Below are 14,631 nucleotides of genomic sequence, written 5' to 3'. Positions count from 1 at the left end.
ACTTAAAACATCAGGGTTTATAAATTAACCTCAGGATTCGTGGTGCCGCACACCTGAGGTTTGGGCGCGGGGAGCTGGGAGTACGGGCAGGCTAGGACGGCAGTCACCGCCGCCACTTGCGGCGATGCGTTGCTCCCCAGTACTGAGCACCAGTCCAATATCAGGCATGATTTGACCCTCCTGCTGCCCTCTTTTGAAGTGGTGCCTAGGCCCTCGGGGTGGGACTGCGTACGAGGAGGGGACCTCGTACCCCACGAGAACGAAGGGCGGCGGGGCGCAGGTAACGCTTTCCCCGCCGTCCCTGTGCAGGGGGTGACAAGAGGGCTCCGGGTTTAGCTGCAAGACAGACGTCATTAGTTGTGTTACAGTCTGAAGTCGTGCAGACGGCCGGGTCAATTCACACCTTATAGACGAACCCGTGCAGCTACAGATCCATGTACAGCGCAACCTTGCATGGGCAGATCGCTTCATCAGACACCAGGGTCCTAGGGTTTATTGCTTATGTTTGCTGCTCCCAGGCTGCCCCCTCAACTCCCCTCTGCCCCCTTTTCTGCTTTGGTGTTCAAATTTTGCACTCTTTTACACACCACTCTGTGCACGGCCTTTCGCAGCATCGGGTGAAGTGAGCTTCAGCTCACAAAGCTTGTGTTGTATATAGATATCTATATTATCTACATGGATCTATATATATATAGATAGATATCTATCGATCAATAGACCCGTGAACACTATCTATCTAGACAGATATCTATATGGATACACACACTATAAATTAGCTGAAATTATATATATATATATAAAAATAGATACACAAATATAGAGATATATGTGTGTTATATAGATATAACACAGATATATCTATAGATCTGTCTGTATATATGTGGCTATATAGATCTATACATACTTATAGATGCATCTGCATCTAGTGATCTACTTTGCTTAGCCTAGAAGGTGCAAATCTACCCTGCCTTTTACTCAGCTGTGCAAGGTTGGTGACTCCCGACTGTGCTGGCGCAACAGGAGGGTGACCCGTTTGCGATTCCAGTGGATAGAAATGTGCAGAAAGCTACTCTGCTGCATCATGCCCTCGTTGCAGGGCACGGCAGCTGCCCCCCGCTCCGTATCGGAGACGTGAGCTCCACAGACACGCGTTTGTCTCAGCCTCCAACCCCGGGCCCCGCTACTGCAGAAACGATGCTCGGTGCCCAGGCTACGCGGCTGGACATCAGCCCGCCCAGGCGCCCCTTGAGAGGTGCTGGAGCAGGCAGGAGGGGTGTCTGGGCTGTGGTGTGCGCAGCACGGCTCCATCTGCCCCAGCCCCCATGCAGCCGGGAGCAACATCTGCAGGCCAGCTGCGTGCTGCGCTGCACGGGACGGCGGGTAGGGCATAGCCAGCCCCTCTTTCCTGGGGAGGCTGGGACACACTTCCCTGCCCTCCCAGGGTCCAGGCCCCAGGCCATGACTGGTTGCTCCACAAACATTCAGTGCTAATAATAAATACTATGGCTTCCTCTCTTCTTTTGCATCACTGGCTCCTAACATTAAAAATATCCTATTCAGGTTAAAAATCTGCAGGAGGAACTTGGCGTCTCACTGAGGCTTGGACACGTATCCTGCTACCGTCGGGATCTCGTGGTCCTTCTCCCTTTTGGGATCCACCATGTGGCTGTATCGCTCCCCTCGGTGCGATTCCAGGTAAGGACCCCAGTTTGGAGCTGGCCGCAGGCAGGTTGCGATGCGCTGGAAGGCAAAGCGACACCACATGGAGTGACCACTGCCTTAGACGCAGGTTGTGCATTTCCCTGCTCTGCAAAAGGCTGGGCTTTATTTTTAGCTCCCGGTTGGCCAGTGAGGAAAAGTATAATGACCACCCGTCCCATCCCCCGTCCCAGACTCAGAGGTCTGAATCTATACGAGCTATGGATTTGGATCCGAGTCATAAGCACCCGTGATGGTCCCTTTCATTTGCACGCCGCAGTCCTATACTAAATCGCATCCCAGGGGGCTGCAAAGAGGATGGAGGGGGGCTGGTCTCAGTGGGGGCAGATGGCAGGACAAGGAGCAATGGGCTCCAGTTGCAGCAAGGGAAGCTGAGGTTGGAGATTAGGAAAAACTCTCACGAGGAGGGTGGTGAAGCACTGGTATAAACTACCCAGAGAGGCGGTGCAGTCTCCATCCTTGGAGGTTTTGAAGACTCAGGTAGACAAAGCCCTGGCTGGGATGGTGCCGTTGGGGCTGGTCCTGCTTGGAGCAGGGGTTCGACTAGATGTGCCCTCCTGAGCTCCCTTCAACCCTCATTTTCTATCATTTTATTATCCAAAATGAAATGAGCCAGCCAGGATACCAAAGCGGCACCTAGCCTGGCTGACACTGTCCGTGTGACAGGCCAGAGCCCCACGCGCAGCCCCGGGGACAGAGAACGGATCAGGCCGTAGCCCGATGCACCAGTTCACAGCAGTGGGACGTGGCGAGAACAACCGAGGCTCCTGCTTTCTCAGCCCCCGCTCCCCTTACCTGCCACAGGTTTCCTCTAGCTTTCGCGACTTTGACGACTGCAAAAATGGGAATCCAGATGATGCAGAAGGCGATCATGCACCAGCCCACAGCGTTCCCCCAGGCAGGATACTTCACCGTGCCGTACGTGGGAGCTGAGAACGTGACCACCGACCAGACCAGAATGGCCTGCAAATAAAGAGGACACGGGGAAAGAAATGAGTTTGCAAGCTGGGGCCGATCTCTGCGGACTCCTTCCCAGCTCAGCTACAGCACGGCCCCTGCCACTCCCACACCCTTCTCATTTGCTTCTTGCCAGGAGCCTCTGGCTTGCTTTTCAGAGCTTTCTTCCCCAAATATAGTCAGGTAATACAGACCATCATGCTGCTACTAGCCTGTAAGCATGCATGCACACACGTGCAAACACGCGGTGCGATTTTTCATCGCTATGTTGCTAGAGCAGCTCTAGCAACGACCCCACGTCCAATGCATGCATGCACATGCAGAGGATGGACAAGGGCAACTCAATACCTCCGACTATGCATACTACTGGTCCAATATATACAGGAGACGGGGAAAGAGAGGAGGAGCTGAGATCAGGAGTTCCTGCACACGTCAGGCATTTATATTAAGCATTTCCTTCATTGTCGCCTAGAGAGATTAGACAGAGGGTGGCTGCCAGAAAGTGATGCGCAGCAGGCTTTTTAAAAGGAAAAAGCACCATGTGCGCGTTAAAGACGAGATCCGCGTGACAGGGCAGGGGGGAATGGCGACAGGACGGGACGCCCAAGGAACGGGGTCTCCGACCGCAGCGGAGGTCGCCCCAGGTCACAGGCCAGGAGAACCGCATCAGAGAAGCAAAGCCAAGTTCACGCACTGAAGAGCGGACGGAAACAGATCGGAGAGTACTGATGGGGGCTTTGCTACGCAGGCTTCCTTTTGGGAAGGCGGGGTAGACAGCAGACTCGAGTCTGGATGGGATTTCCCACGACCAGCGCAGCCCCACGTGGCCTTCAAACCGCCTCGCGGGGCCCAGGACCCAGCCGCGAAGTGGGGCTGACACTCACAGACAAGACGAGCGGCGTGATGATGAACCAGCACGCTCGCCACCACAGCCAGAAGAGGAAGCTCTTCTTCCCGATCATCATTTCCACGTCTTGAATGAATCTGTTCCCTCCTGCAGAAAGGTGACCAAACGGCACGCCGTGAGACAGTCGGCTTTCCCTCGGGGTTCGCCGTATGCAGAAGGCGTGGGAAGGGGAAGGGAGGGCGTCCTTTTCCTTTTTACCCGTTTGGATATTGCGAGATGTTTTCCCATAGGCATAGTTTGGAAATGCCTGTGATAGGACAGGCCGGCTAGCACAGTGCTCGCTTGGCTTCCCCGGGGAGGTCGCTTACCGTAAATCCAGACGATGCCGATTAATTCCAGGACAGCCGCGATCAGGATCCCCCAGCCGGCACAGTAGTGATCCACTAGGTTAACCCAGTAGATTCCAGCCTGCAATGCAGACAGGAAGAGGTCACATCTCACCTCCTCCTGGTAACCTTTTCTAAGGAAATAAGAGGATCTCGGCTGCTACGTGCTAGCGGAGTGCAGGTTTCTACAGGCAATTGCTGCTTCTCTTGGCCAGACACCTTGGTCCGTATCTAGGGAGCGCGCAGGGCCCAGGGGGCTGGTCTCCCCCTCTCTCTGCGTGGGGAAGCATCTGCAGTCCCCGCGCAGAGAACCCGGGCATTTCTTTCCCCAAATACTGCCCTGCTCTGCAGTGGTTGGCATACCCCCTTCTGCCCAAATCCTGGGCACTGAACGAGCTTGCTATGCTGCTGGCTGCAATCACCACCACCTCGCAGCAACCTGCACCCCACACGGTTTGGACATCAGCTTTTGTGGCTCCAGCCCAGGGAGCAACAGCATCAGCTGCAGGCCACTCACATCCTATTACGTACACCTGGGCCGAGGGAAAAAAGGGACAAAAGACCCACCTGACCGTCATGGGGATGACCATGAATCGAATGGCTGGTGTCAAATAGTGTGATATAGCAGTAGCAGTTACAATCATATAATCATAGACAACGAGGGTTGAAGGGAGCTCAGGAGGGCACATCCAGTCCAACCCCTTGCTCAAAAAAGGATTGGCCTCAACTACAGCATCCCAGCCAAGGGTTTGTCTAGCCGGGCATTAAACACCTCGGAGGATGGAGACTGCACCGCCTGTTCCCGTGCTTCACCACCCTCCTCATGAGAGGGTTTTTCCTAATGTCCAACCTAAACCTCCCTTGGCAAAGGAGACAATATGACACCGTAACATGTTCATTAGGGCTATTGCTTTTTGTGGCAGCAACACTCCCACTGCAATGACACGTATAAACCCGTGGTTTCAGATGAGACCATCGCAGTCCATCTTCAAAAAAAAAAAATCACTTAAATGTATTTAAGGAACTGAAAAATTATAACAAATATCTTTTTAGGGGACAGCCAAACTAGCTACAGAAGCCTTTCAGCTCTCTATTTTTTATGCCTCGAATATAAGTGTTCGAAAAAGCCGTCCCGTTGGGTAATCAATTCTGAACAAGAAGATGCAGTCAATAGCTGCTTGCGATCCCTGCAGTGCTGCACGTAGGTGCCCGTGTGTTCAAGGCTGCACAAATTAATTGTCACACTGGGAAAGTGTGTATATGGTCTAGTACAAACTCTCCCGCCGGTTGAGGCACCACAAAGCCTAACGCGGAGAAAGGGTCGGTGCCGTACCTGAGTGACGCAGACGAGGCCAAGAAGAAAAAGGATTATGCAAACTCCCAGGGTTATAGGAATTCGCAGCTTCTTCATCACCTTGGGACATGCATCTTGTATGGTTGTGGTAAGTGTTTCTGCAGGTGAAGAGAGAATTGTATGGGTTGGACAAAATGCAATTAGCATTCACAAGGAAGCATTTCTTTATTTTAACTCCTACTCACCTATGGTAGCAAACTGAGAGTCGAGACCCAAGAGCAAAAGCATGAAGAAAAACAAGAAGGCCCACAGCGGAGCAACTGGTAGCTGGGACAGAGCCTCTGGATAGGCGACAAATGCTAAATCGAACCCTGAAAGGAAGGAGAGCAAGATGCACAATTAGTCTAAGGTGTTTAATGCAAAGACAACTCATTTATTATCCCCGCTTACATAAAGGAAAATTGCATCAGATCTTGGCGAAAACACAGGGGTACGGGTTGCACCCTGTAAAGAGTGCACGCTGACGCCAGTGAAAGCTTTGCTGTTGGCCACAACTAGAGCAGGAGGTGGTCTGGCGTCAGGCTATTTGTGCAGATTAATTAGCCCTGGCTGAACCGGGTCGCTCTGAGTGAGGGAAGACTTACAGCTCACTCCTCTTTTTATTGCACCAGTAGCGAGGTTCCCATTGACTTCAGTGGACTCCTGGCCAGGCCCCCTGGTCCATGAGTAATCTCTCCCCACAAAGACCCAAGAACTTGCTCTGTAACGTCGTCTGCTACAACATCAATGCGCTCAGCACGTTTCATTACTTCCCATCACACCTGGAGAGGTCAATCCTTAGGGCAGAGGCTTAAGAAGAAAGAAGCCAAACAGCTGCACCATCCTTCAAGAGATGAGGGGTGAAATCACGTGGGTTTGACTGCCATCTCCTCCTCTTCTGAGAGCTTCAGTGGGCCTTGTGCCCTGGCCAGCTTTCGGGGCTCGATTTCCCCTATAACTTGGCAGACTGACTGATTTCAGTGGCATCAGCATCAAACCTATCTTTGCATTTGACAGATCTCCCTTTCTAGCACCCTGTTCGTCACTCTCTCTCTTCCTGTCGAGATGCATTTGTTAGACAGCGGGGGCCTTGCAGAAGCAGCTAAGAAGCACAAAGACCGGCAAGCGCATGCGAAACTCGTGCAGGAGCTTTTGCACAACTCTCGTGTGCCGAGCAGGGTGAAGCCAACGTCAGAGGACCAGGACAGCATGCGCTCCTGATCTCAATCCACCACGGGCTGGATGTGCTTGACCCTGCCACGCGCTGGCTGCACCCGCCAGGACAAATCAGGTGTTAAAAAACAGAGAAAACCAGGTGAGGCTTTCAAACCTACCTGAGTCCACCACTTCCGAGACGGGTCTCTGCGCCCGGAAAGCCATGTGTCCCAAGATGGAGAATATTGCAAAGCCGGCAAACACGCTGGTGAGGCAGTTTGTAACGCAGACAAAAATGGCATCGAAATAGCAGTTGTTGTGAAATCTGTTGTACGAGGACAGAGCGACCAGCCCGCCCCAAGCCACGGACAGGGAGTAGAAGATCTGAGTGGCTGCATCTTTCCACACCTAAAACACAAACAGCTTCACATCAGCGATTGCATTATTTACCCGTAGCTACGTGTCCTACACCCTTCGCTGTGGCCTGCGAGGGAGCTGCAGTGTTCACGTGTGAACCTTGGTGTGAGGGACCAAAGGCTTGAAGAATAGGCAAGCCAGCACCTCCCCGTGCTGATCTCCAGAAGCCCCCAGCCCGTGTCCATCCCGTAGCGAAGTCCTGGGGAAGGGGCACTTTTAAGACCCGGGTCACCCATACAACTAGGGGCTGCTGCAAGTTTAGCATCATTTTAGATAAGGATTTGGGGAGGTGGGAGGGTTACAAGGAGCAAGCTGCTCTTGCGATGCCACAGGGCTGCTGCGCCCTTCGCGGTGCTGCATGGACAGGTGGATCCCATGCTCGAAGGCGGCCGCGGGGCTCACCTCTGCCTCCATCAGCTTGGTGAAGTTGGACTGCTTCCCAATGTAGTACTCGATGCCATCCATAGCCCCTTCCAGCGTGGCGCCCCTCACCAGCAGGATGATGAGGATGAGGTAGGGGAAGAGGGCTGTGAAGTAGACCACCTGCCAAAAGAAACATCAGGCGGCCATCAGTTTGCAGCACGTCTCTGCAGGATTTAGGCAAATATTAATAACCTGCAGGTAGCGGTGGACCCTGTGTGTTCACAGGGCGTGGTGTGTGCACACACGTATTTCAGGGTGCGGGTGCATATGCATGCATGGCTTCTTTGCAAGAGAGCAGGCAAGAAGTGAACCTGGATCTCTGATGTGGCAGGAAAAGCCCCTCACCCCGTGCCAATCAAGTTGGCCCTGGGGAAGAAAGAGGCTCGGGGTGGATCTAGGGGCAGGGGGTGCGCTGGTGCGTCTGCACCCCACTTTGCAAAGTCCTAGGTCCGCCCGTGAAGAAGCTCGTGTGTTTGCATAAGGGGTAAGGCCCCACGTGGACAAGTGGGAGGTGAAGCCTGAGCACAGAGCGGCAGCCACATCCGACGCCAATCCTGCGCAGCACCCCGCTCCCGGTGACGTCGGGGTCACCCCCACGCAGGCTCGTGCCTGCCGCACTCACCTTCCCCGAGGACTTGATGCCCTTGAAGAGCGCGGCCCCAACAATTATCCAGGACAGGAGGAGGCACAGGGCCAAGTACCAGACGATGTGGCCCGTCTCGTCCAGCCCGCTTGAGCGCTGAAGAGCCACTTTGCTGCAAGCACCAAACAGGGGGGTCAGCGTAAACGCTCTGGGAAGGCAGAGCTGCAGCTCTTAGCCCCGGGGCTCAGTGGTGGACAGCCCAAAGCCGTGTCCGGAGACGAGGAGGATGAGGAAGAAGGGTCTCCCTGGAGCTCCTGGGCCTCCATCGCCATCGGGGCACAGCTGGGACCATGGCAATGCAAAGGCGGAGGGTATTCCTCGCTGCTCTTTGCCTCTGGGTGCCCCCATCCCTCTTCCAGGACTGCCTGGGCTCTTTGCACTGCATCCATTTAGGAATCAGACCAGCAAAACCACCAAAGCAACTGATTGCAGCGGGACTGGGGCACGTGCTAATCACGGCCCTTAGTGCAGAAACGCTTCCCAGCCCCTCTTTGCATGCAGCGCTCTCCTGGTGGTTCCTGAGCACCAGGGTGGGCTCGGGGCAAGGGGAAAGCTGGTTTCTGTGATGTTGCCAAGAGAAACCACTGATTTTCCCTAGCCCCAACCCTCCTCTGGGTCCAGGAGAGAGGTTATAGACACAAGCGTGCTGTTCTTTAACTGAGCAAAGCCGATTCAGGTTACCGGCTGAAAGGACAAGCTGAAAGCAGAGCAGCGGAGCTGGCTGAGAGCAGCTGGAAGACAGCAGGTTGTGTTTTCCCCACATCTGCAATGAACCCTGCCCCTTCCTCCATCCATGGCCAACTCAAGGATCATTGTACAAGCAGAGCCAGGTTTCAGGTTCAAGCTAGCTTCTCTATGAAATCTCTCCAGTGAAGCTGCAGCAATTGGTGCCGGCTGGGGATTTAGCTCATGGCTTTGGGAAAAGCAAGCGGGGTGAAAGTGGTGGCAGGGATGGCATGGGCAGTGATCTCGGTTTTGGGACCCTAGGTGCCTCGGCGATGACAAATGCAGAGATACCTCACAAGTGCACAATGCAATGGGATTTCCTGCTATGGGAATGGTGTCTTTGAACTCGCGGCCCACCGAGCTGGCACCCTTGAGGCACAACAGCAAACCACAGCAGCCCCCACTGTGTACGCCTGGCTTGGACCCTAGTCCATGTAACCAGGTCCCTATTTGCACCTGAGCTGATGGCACGGCAGAGCCTGCAATAAGGCTCTGCTTCCCCAGTCACAGCCACTCTGCTACCGTCCCTCTCCAGGTCACCCTAGGCCCTAAATCCCTACTGGCAGCATCAGCGCTCGCTCAGCCTTGCCCATCCAAGGTGCAACCTGATGCACACCCAAGCACAGCCAGTAGCTTCGCTCGTCACGTGGAAACCCTGTTGCACTTGACGCTGACTCATACCCTAAAGTGCGTGGCGTGCACATGCAAGACCTGCAATTATAAATACCAGTGCATCCTGAATGGGGATTTGTAATTACAGAGCTGTCAAAGGCAAGTGGACTGGCTGAATTTTTTGAACCTAGTAATTTGGGCTGAAGATGCTGGGGTGCCAAGTACTCTTTAGTTGCTGAACTGCTGGCTTTGAGAGGGCAAATCTCCCAGGATGCTATTTGTCATTCCTTTAGCACTTCCCTGTGATTGAGCCAGATGCAATGGACGTTTGTTTGGGGGTGGCCTGTGCTGCATAAACTGAAGCCATTTCTGAACGGGGGTACAACCTACGTGGAAGATACTTCCAAACACCAAATGACATGCACTTGCTTTCGTGGTAAGAAGGTCGGCACACTTACTTCCAGTACTGCTCACTGGGAAGCTGCACTTTATTGTAGATAACGCTGCCGTTGAGACATGTCAGATTGTGGTTGGTGAGGAAGGAGGAGTTGACGTGAACGGTGGTGTTGCCGAAGGTAGCATTGCACGAATTCACTGGAGAAAGGGAGAGATTGTTAATACAGAAGAGTGGGGAAAGGCTCTCAGCTTTTATGTTCACCTTGGGCATTTGTACACGCCACGTTTTCTGCCCTTTCTTGTTTTGTGGAGTTATGGCTTTAGTTTCTATTCCAGCTGCCATACTAGAAAGAGCCCCAGACTGCCACTCTGAGACCTCGGTTTGATTCAGTAATCAATAAAGTTTAAAAACTGCCTGTTTTATCTTAGAATGGCGCTCCCTTTGTCAAGAAGCCTAATGAAACCAGAGAGCAGTATTGTTGGTATTTACACACCAATTTAGAAACCTTTTCTTCTAGAGAAGAAGGACAGATGGGCAGAGAGGAGGGTTCACGCCAAGTTCCCAACACATCACTGGTTCACCATTCAAATTCAGGAAAGGTTTCCAGGTGGCCTTTTGGGCAACCCTCTGCTTACTGCTGTTTCTTCCCCAGGCTTTGGCTTTGCTGGGAAACTGCAGAGCATCGCCCACAATGACAAACCGGTACGTCGGCATCGGAGCAGTGTACCTGTGCGATTCCTGCCGCACCTCGCGTCCGCCCATTCAAAGCACTCCGACCAGGGGAGCACTTTTTGAAAAGAGGCAAATAAATAGTAGAGGGCATAGGCAATGATAACGTTGTAGTAGATGGTCACAAAGGTTGAGATGAGGACCATCGTGATTCCCACACCTAGGAAAGAGAGAGGGGAAGTTTTGTCACAAGAACCAAGTGCGGTGTAAAATAACATGGATCGTCAATGCCCCTAAACTACACATGACTTCACTTTCCACCCTGCATGCTCACAATCCTACAACTGCCCTACGGCTGGCACAGCGTCGACGGGTTTGCGCTCCGTGCCCTGCAACTGCCCTCTAGCGCAGTGTGTCCGTCTGGGGACATCCAGTGAGCACCGTTTGCCTCAATGCACTCATCCCGGGATTGAGCGGTGCCCACATGTGCAGGGAGATGTTGGGGGCATTAGAAAGCGACTGGGCGAGTTTGAGGGTATTCTGGATCCACGGGCCCCTACACACCTAACATTTGGTGCATCCACGTGCCTTTGGGTTAATCCCTCCTGCTCTTCCTATCATGACAAATGTGGACTTTGCTTGCATTTTTTCATGAGCCTGAAGCAGAAGCGGACAAGGAAGTTGGGCGTCCAGTAAATCATCTGTATAAAAATCCCTTTGCTCTCTTCTAGCAGCAGAATGAAGCTCTGCTGTGTTGAAAATACATTTTCTTGTTCCAGCCTTAATCCATCTGAAGCCTCCCAAGTACACGCAGGGTCAGTTATGCCTTCGGGTACGTCCCCCTGCACTGACGCAGGATGGATATAAACAAGGGCAGAATTTAGCCCACCTATCCCAATCCCCCCTGCATGGAAACCCTGCATCTGGGAAGCATAAAAGTGTGGCTCTTTCCCCTATTGCAGGGGGCACAAACCCCACAAAACAGAAACCTATCCCCTCTTACTGCTGCAACAGAAACCATCTGACCCAACGGCTCCGGTACGCAAAGCTCCTGCACAGGGTCACGCATCAACCGCAGGGTTGGCGCATCCTTTGCAGGTGATCGAGTTAATGCTGAGCATGCCAAGAAACAGCAGCTAGGTTTTAGAGGAGCTCTAGAAAATGGCTGCTCGGCACTATAGCATGTGGCACCACGTGTGTAACTAGGGTTTCGTTACGTGTAACACACACCGAGCCCCCACGAAAGAGCGCGAGGCGCATTGTTTATGACACTAGCCCTTGCAAGGAAATCATTAATCCACTTTGGACCGTTAAGAGCAACCAAAGAAAATCTATATGTTAAAATAAAACACTGACCTTGGAACATGGGTAATATTCTCCACACGGACACCGGCCCCAAACTGGCAAACTGCCCGAGGGAGCACTCCAGGAAAAATAAAGGCAAGCCAGCTAATGCCAGCATAAGCGTATAGGGGATTAGAAATGCACCTGGAAAAAAAAAGGGAAAGGGAAACCATTAGTATTCAGCACCATCCCACCGCTTTTCAGGTCTATGCACACACGCACTGGGCACCAGTGGAACAGATGGGTCACAGGTGCCCTCTGCAAGAGCCGCGAGTGTTTGCAGGGGAAAAAGGGATTCCCAGTGGAGGTCTGACCCAACCCGCGTGAAATCAGCGTTAACAATACACAGCTCAGCCCTTGCACAGAAGAAAGCTGCCACCAATTTACCAGGTCACTTCTTCCTATGGGGGGTCTCACAAACAACAAGCCCTTGCACCGTGTAGTTTAAATACCAGAGTGAAACAGCCAAGATTTAAGTGCCGGTCTCCTTCAAGGCTGAAAAACTGGGCCTTTGGTACTTTGATCCAAAAGGGGAACTGATAGCATTTGTACATTTATACAACAGTTTTCAAATGATCCAGTTTCCCCACATGATTTATGCTTTCCATAATTGCTTAAGGGGATACTATAAAGCAGCGCCGCTGCATTTTAAAATAACAGCTTCACAGTGTCAAATATGAATGCCATTTCCATTTTAATTTAAATAATTTAAGTAAAATAAAGCGTGGGCCTTATTGCACTCACAAATGAGGTATTTAACTTCCAGATTACATCCATTACATACATGAATAAATACAAGAGCAGAACTGCATCCATAATTCTCGGCACGTTCAGTTTTCACACGTACAAAGAAAAGCTGAGTTATCAAAATCTAGCCTTAGCTCCTCTTTTCATTTCCATCAGTCCTATGCAAATGCACGGAGCCATAGAGACGGTAAGACCCAGATTCTCCTTTGCCTACTGACTCATCAAAGGCAATGGGACAAAGTCTCTTTATTGGATAATAAGGATAAAAATCTGCCCAACACGTGTTGCTCTCAAGAGACAGAAAATACTTTCATTCTTCAAAATGTTTTCATTCTTCTGCAGTTTATGGCTTTTAATGTAATTGAAAAAAAAATTAACTGTTCCTTCCTTGAGCTTCACAGAGGTTTGAGCTGACAATGCTGGACCCACCGTACGCAAATGCATGTCGGTGAGATCAAGTTGCATTTAATATGATTCGCTTGCGTGTGTTCACACAGGTGTGAGGCCACGTGACACTATCTGATGGGCACGTGTGCAACAGCTCCCCTAATTTTCCTCTTCACCTGCAATGCCGTTCAAAACCCAGTTCGACAGGATGCTTAGGCACACGCCTCACTTCGAACTCCCATTCATTGGGCTACACGGCTCGCCTATCTAAAGGCAGGCGTATATTGAACTGCCCTGCTGAATGGGAGCCAGTGGCCTTGCAGGTCCCAATGAAAGGTCTTGCACCAACGCCCCCTCTTCCCCCGGGAAAGCGGACCCACGCATGCCCAACAGGCCCAGCCTGCCTCCGCAGTCAGCCACGAGATTCACCTGGGAGTGCCACAGTGGTCGGGGCTGGAAGGGACCTGGGAGATCATTTCTCCGGGGCATGCCAAGTGCACGGCGCTGTGGAAGACCTGCCGTGACACCCACACAGTTGTAGCCCGGTGCTGAGTAAGACGCAACTCTTTGTTCTTATTCGCCATTCAGGACAAACTAGCTTTGCTCCCGATATGGGGGAGAAGGAGCGTTAAAAAGGCCCTTCAAAATGAACAAACACGGGCTGGACCGACTGGCACAAACCCCTTCGCTCAGCCTGTTGCACTCCCACGAAAAGCCTGGCGGGGTGCGAGTAGATGCGGGTGAACTTTTTTGCATTGGACCACAAGCCAAAAAAAACAGGCCACGAGGAGGTGATTTCCATACCAACCATCCCAGAAAGTCGTGTCACTCATCCTGTGCCACGCCACAGCTATGTCTCCCCTTGTTCTTTCAAGTCGCTCAGGACACCTGAGCTCACCTGCTCTCACATCACCGCTCTCCCGGCACGAAGGGCAAGAAGCCCTACCGCGCGCTTGCCAGGCCGAGGGACGCCACAAGTAACACGCTGTTTGCTGGGCGGCCGAGGAGCGGCTGGGAAAGCCGGGCGCCGCGCTGGAAACCGGAAGATCCAGGTGCTGGTCCTGGCGCTGCCTCAGCTCACTGAGCCGCTTGCAGACATCACTCATTTCCCCCGGGATAATTACCGAGCTTAGCTTGTTCAGCTGAGCAGAACAAAGGTTGAGAGGGGATACCACCGCTCCGGATAAATACAGGATGGCAGCGAACGCCGGGGGGGAGAAGAGCTGTTGAAGGTGGTGGATGATTTTGGCACAGAATTGGCAAGGAAGGCGCCGGCTAAGGTACTTGGAGGTTTGTGAAACGGCCGCCTTAGGGGAGCAGCGGATCCTCAACGCGGTTTCGGGTGAGCTGGATAAACGCACGCGAGGGGCGGTATATCCACGCATGGGAGAGCGGGGACTGGACTGACCGAGCTGGTGCAAACCCGGGGCCCTCAGGCAGCACCAGCTCACGCTAGAGCGGCGACACTGTCCCAGGCACGCGCAGCCCCGTCCGCAGGGACGCCCTACCTCCTCCGTTCTGGTACGTCAGGTAGGGGAAGCGCCACACGTTGCCCAGCCCCACGGCGTAGCCCACCATGGACAGCAGGTAGTCCGTCTTGCTGGACCAGTTGCCCCGCTCCGAGTTCTCATCTCCCGTGGCGCCCTTCTCCGTCGCGCCGGACAGGGTGAAGTCCTTCGGGGGGGGAAACCAGGAGGGTGGTGAGACATGCCTGGGATGCCAGGGGTAGCAGCTGCCCACCGCTCCGCCCCAGGAGCGTGCGCCCTCCGAGACGCCCCTGCCCCATCCGTCCCACACCTGCCCAGGCGTGCGTGCCGTCTGGGACCCGCCTGCCCAGGCACACAGCCCCCTAGGGTGCACCTGCCCAGG

The 14,631-nt window shown here is 53.1% G+C and overlaps 1 protein-coding gene across 1 annotated transcript in view; it reads right to left on the bottom strand.

Moving 5' to 3' along the window:
* Positions 1-863: 863 nt before the first annotated feature.
* The window catches only part of SLC6A14 (solute carrier family 6 member 14), a 19,063-nt gene continuing 5,295 nt past the window's right edge, over positions 864-14,631 (bottom strand). Inside the window, exons 2-14 of the mRNA XM_019536164.1 lie at positions 14,271-14,473; positions 11,641-11,772; positions 10,343-10,504; positions 9,677-9,812; positions 7,860-7,992; positions 7,217-7,357; positions 6,577-6,805; positions 5,449-5,574; positions 5,243-5,361; positions 3,892-3,991; positions 3,561-3,670; positions 2,515-2,682; positions 864-1,740 (exon numbers count right to left, since the gene is read on the bottom strand). Of these exons, the coding sequence (XP_019391709.1) occupies positions 1,591-1,740; positions 2,515-2,682; positions 3,561-3,670; positions 3,892-3,991; positions 5,243-5,361; positions 5,449-5,574; positions 6,577-6,805; positions 7,217-7,357; positions 7,860-7,992; positions 9,677-9,812; positions 10,343-10,504; positions 11,641-11,772; positions 14,271-14,473 (1,909 nt within the window). The 3' untranslated portion in view covers positions 864-1,590. The remainder of the gene's footprint in view (positions 1,741-2,514; positions 2,683-3,560; positions 3,671-3,891; positions 3,992-5,242; positions 5,362-5,448; positions 5,575-6,576; positions 6,806-7,216; positions 7,358-7,859; positions 7,993-9,676; positions 9,813-10,342; positions 10,505-11,640; positions 11,773-14,270; positions 14,474-14,631) is intronic.

This window comes from Crocodylus porosus, unplaced genomic scaffold (assembly GCF_001723895.1).
Source record: "Crocodylus porosus isolate Cpor-Errol unplaced genomic scaffold, CroPor_comp1, whole genome shotgun sequence".
NCBI lineage: Eukaryota > Metazoa > Chordata > Crocodylia > Crocodylidae > Crocodylus > Crocodylus porosus.
Note: the sequence above shows the minus strand (reverse complement) of the source record. Positions and strands in the feature narration are given on the sequence as shown.